At 46.9% G+C, this 2,379-nt stretch overlaps 2 protein-coding genes across 2 annotated transcripts; both read right to left on the bottom strand.

Moving 5' to 3' along the window:
• Positions 1–218: 218 nt before the first annotated feature.
• On the bottom strand, positions 219–1,429 carry COCSADRAFT_42126 (uncharacterized protein). Its single transcript, XM_007708037.1, has one exon. It carries the CDS (start codon positions 1,396–1,398, stop codon positions 373–375), a length of 1,026 nt encoding a protein of 341 aa, XP_007706227.1. The 5' UTR covers positions 1,399–1,429; the 3' UTR covers positions 219–372.
• Positions 1,430–1,797: 368 nt separating this feature from the next.
• On the bottom strand, positions 1,798–2,226 carry COCSADRAFT_59810 (uncharacterized protein; the record flags this gene model as incomplete). Its single annotated transcript, XM_007708036.1, has 1 exon — positions 1,798–2,226. A coding segment is annotated over one exon (429 nt), but the record flags the coding sequence as incomplete, so codon positions are not given.
• Positions 2,227–2,379: the final 153 nt, after the last annotated feature.

Genomic DNA, 2,379 nt, shown 5'->3' with positions numbered 1-2,379 from the left:
TTTGAATAATCAAGCAATCAAGTGTATCAAGCACACCAAGCAACTTCGAGTTTTTCAGACTAGGTGTAATTTTAGCTAAATATATACAAATCCTTCCTAAGAAATCGAGTGCAACTAGTGCCAAGCCGTGCAGCCCATGCGCTATAGAGCTAGAAGCTGGTAAAGTAGCTAATTTGAACACGTCTCACTCACGAAAACAAAAACACACAGACCACCTAGAGGTGCCGGACGGGCCAACGCCGCGGACGGGCCAACGCCGGATTTCTCCCCAACAGTACTATCACAAACTTGAAGCTGTAGAGCTCTACATAAAAGCTATTATCGCGAGAAACTCTAGTATAGTAATCTCGTAGTATTGTTTATTTGATCTATCTACTGATATTTGATTGGCAGCTTGATGGGGCGGCCTGAACGCGAGCGTGGTGATGGTGGTGCAGCTGATCGATTAGCTCGCTGCGCACCACCACTACTACTGCCAACGATAATATTCTTTGATGCTAGCTCAGTAGAGCGCTTGAAGGTAGGCTTCTTTCCCCTTTGTGAGATTTTGATAGCTTTCTGAAGTCGTTTGTGGGCGGCTTGGCGGGCTATCCGGTGGGCAGCTGCTTCAGCTTTCTGCCTCTCACGATCTAGTTTTGCCTGTGCCCGCGCCCGCCGTCGCGCATCTAGTTCTTGAGCTTTGAGTAGCTTTCTCTCCTCTCTAGCTTTAACCGCGATAGCTTTTTGGCGTTGTAACTCCTCATGATCGCGCTGTTTCTGCTCATATTGGCGGCGAGCTTCTCGCACCTTCCGTGGAGACCAGAAAGTAGCTCCACCATGATAATCGTCAGACAGCTCGAGCGTACCAGGCTGGATACGCTCCTTGCGCTGTCTCTCATCGATGAGAGCTGCCCGGAGCTGCTCGTTTTCTCGTTGAAGAAACGCTGTATCGGCGGATAGTTTCATCAGGATTCTATTAAGCGCTGAGATCGATCTACTACTTGTAGATTGATTAAGTAGCTGTCGAATCGCTCTCCAATTAGACGCTGATTCTACTGATACGTCTCTATCGCTATTAGTAGCTATAGTTCTGAATTTTTGAAGTATAACTTCTGGATTGAATGGTGAGAGTCCAGTAGCTCTAAAAGCATGGAGAATTGATGATTCCTTGAACGCTGCGCACCAAGCTCTCCAGAATATTGGGAAGAAGTGAGATTTGGTGAATGGTATCAGCCCTTGGCTGGTATCGGTGAAGTTTGATAGCTCGTTCGAGTATGCGGTAGATAGTGGCTTAAATAATCCAATATCGAGCGGCTGCAGCGTATGCGTTGAGTGCGGCGGGAATATAGCCAATAGTATTTTATTCTGATCACAATAGTCAATGAAATCCATCGTTATATGACTATGGTGCCCATCCATGGTGAGTAATCGGTAAGAAGATCGAGCTTTTGGCTTGGTGGCTGGATCGAACACTTGTTTGAGCCATTGGAGACCGATATTATCATTCGACCAGCCAGTGGCTGATGCGGTGATATACACAGTATGTATATCTGGATCAAAACCTTGGAGCCATGAGTTCTGGATAGAGCTGGATTTGCTGGAGTAGATGATGCTTGGATCTAGATACGATCCATCCGCGCAGATACATGCAATCAGCGTAATCCATTCGCGATTACCATCTTGAATATTTGATCTTTTCAATTTGGACTTGAGAGCAGCTTTAGAAAAGATTCTGACTGAGCGGGACTGTACTCCAATCATAAAGCCCTTCTCATCCATATTATATATATGTCGCGGCTCTACTTTATATTGATCGATTTTTTGGCGTAGAAGCTCGAAGTAGAGCTGATATTTCTTTTCTGAATCAGCTCGGCGCCGGCTACGATCGATTGGCGTGGTGCGCTTGAGTATAACGAGATGCGAGTTACGATGAACAAAGCGATCAACCCAGTGATATCCGAGCTGCTTCTGAGCTAGCTGCGACGCGATATTTCGAATGATACTCCGTGTGGGTGCTAGGCCTCGCTTAGTGAGTCTATCGATATAGTCGATAAGCTCAGCTTCATGTTGTGGGTGGACTGCCTGCTGGTTTTGTGCAGCTGCTTGTCTGGAGCGAGAAATACCTCGGTGGCGGCGGCTCAGCGTTCCTGGGTCAACACCATATTTTTTTGCAATTTGAGAATACACAAGTTTTTCATTAGGCTTCAAAGCGTTAATAGCAGCAAGCGCAGCGTCAATTGATTGCATTGTGGTCACGTTATGGGTGGTTGAAGTGGATGGAATAATTGGTGTTGGAGGACGTAATCCGGCGTTGGCCCGTCCGCGGCGTTGGCCCGTCCGGCACCTCTAAGGGCGAAGAGGCCTTCGAGCGAGGTTGGAATTACCTGTTTTATAAAAGAA

This window comes from Bipolaris sorokiniana (genome assembly GCF_000338995.1).
Source record: "Bipolaris sorokiniana ND90Pr unplaced genomic scaffold COCSAscaffold_126, whole genome shotgun sequence".
In the NCBI taxonomy this organism is placed as follows: Eukaryota; Fungi; Ascomycota; class Dothideomycetes; order Pleosporales; family Pleosporaceae; genus Bipolaris; species Bipolaris sorokiniana.
This window is presented reverse-complemented; position numbering and strand designations above follow the sequence as displayed.

What these genes read in the sequence shown, in the direction of transcription:
- COCSADRAFT_42126 (XM_007708037.1), bottom strand. Translation starts at nt 1,398, where the DNA reads ATGGATGGGCACCATAGTCATATAACGATGGATTTCATTGACTATTGT.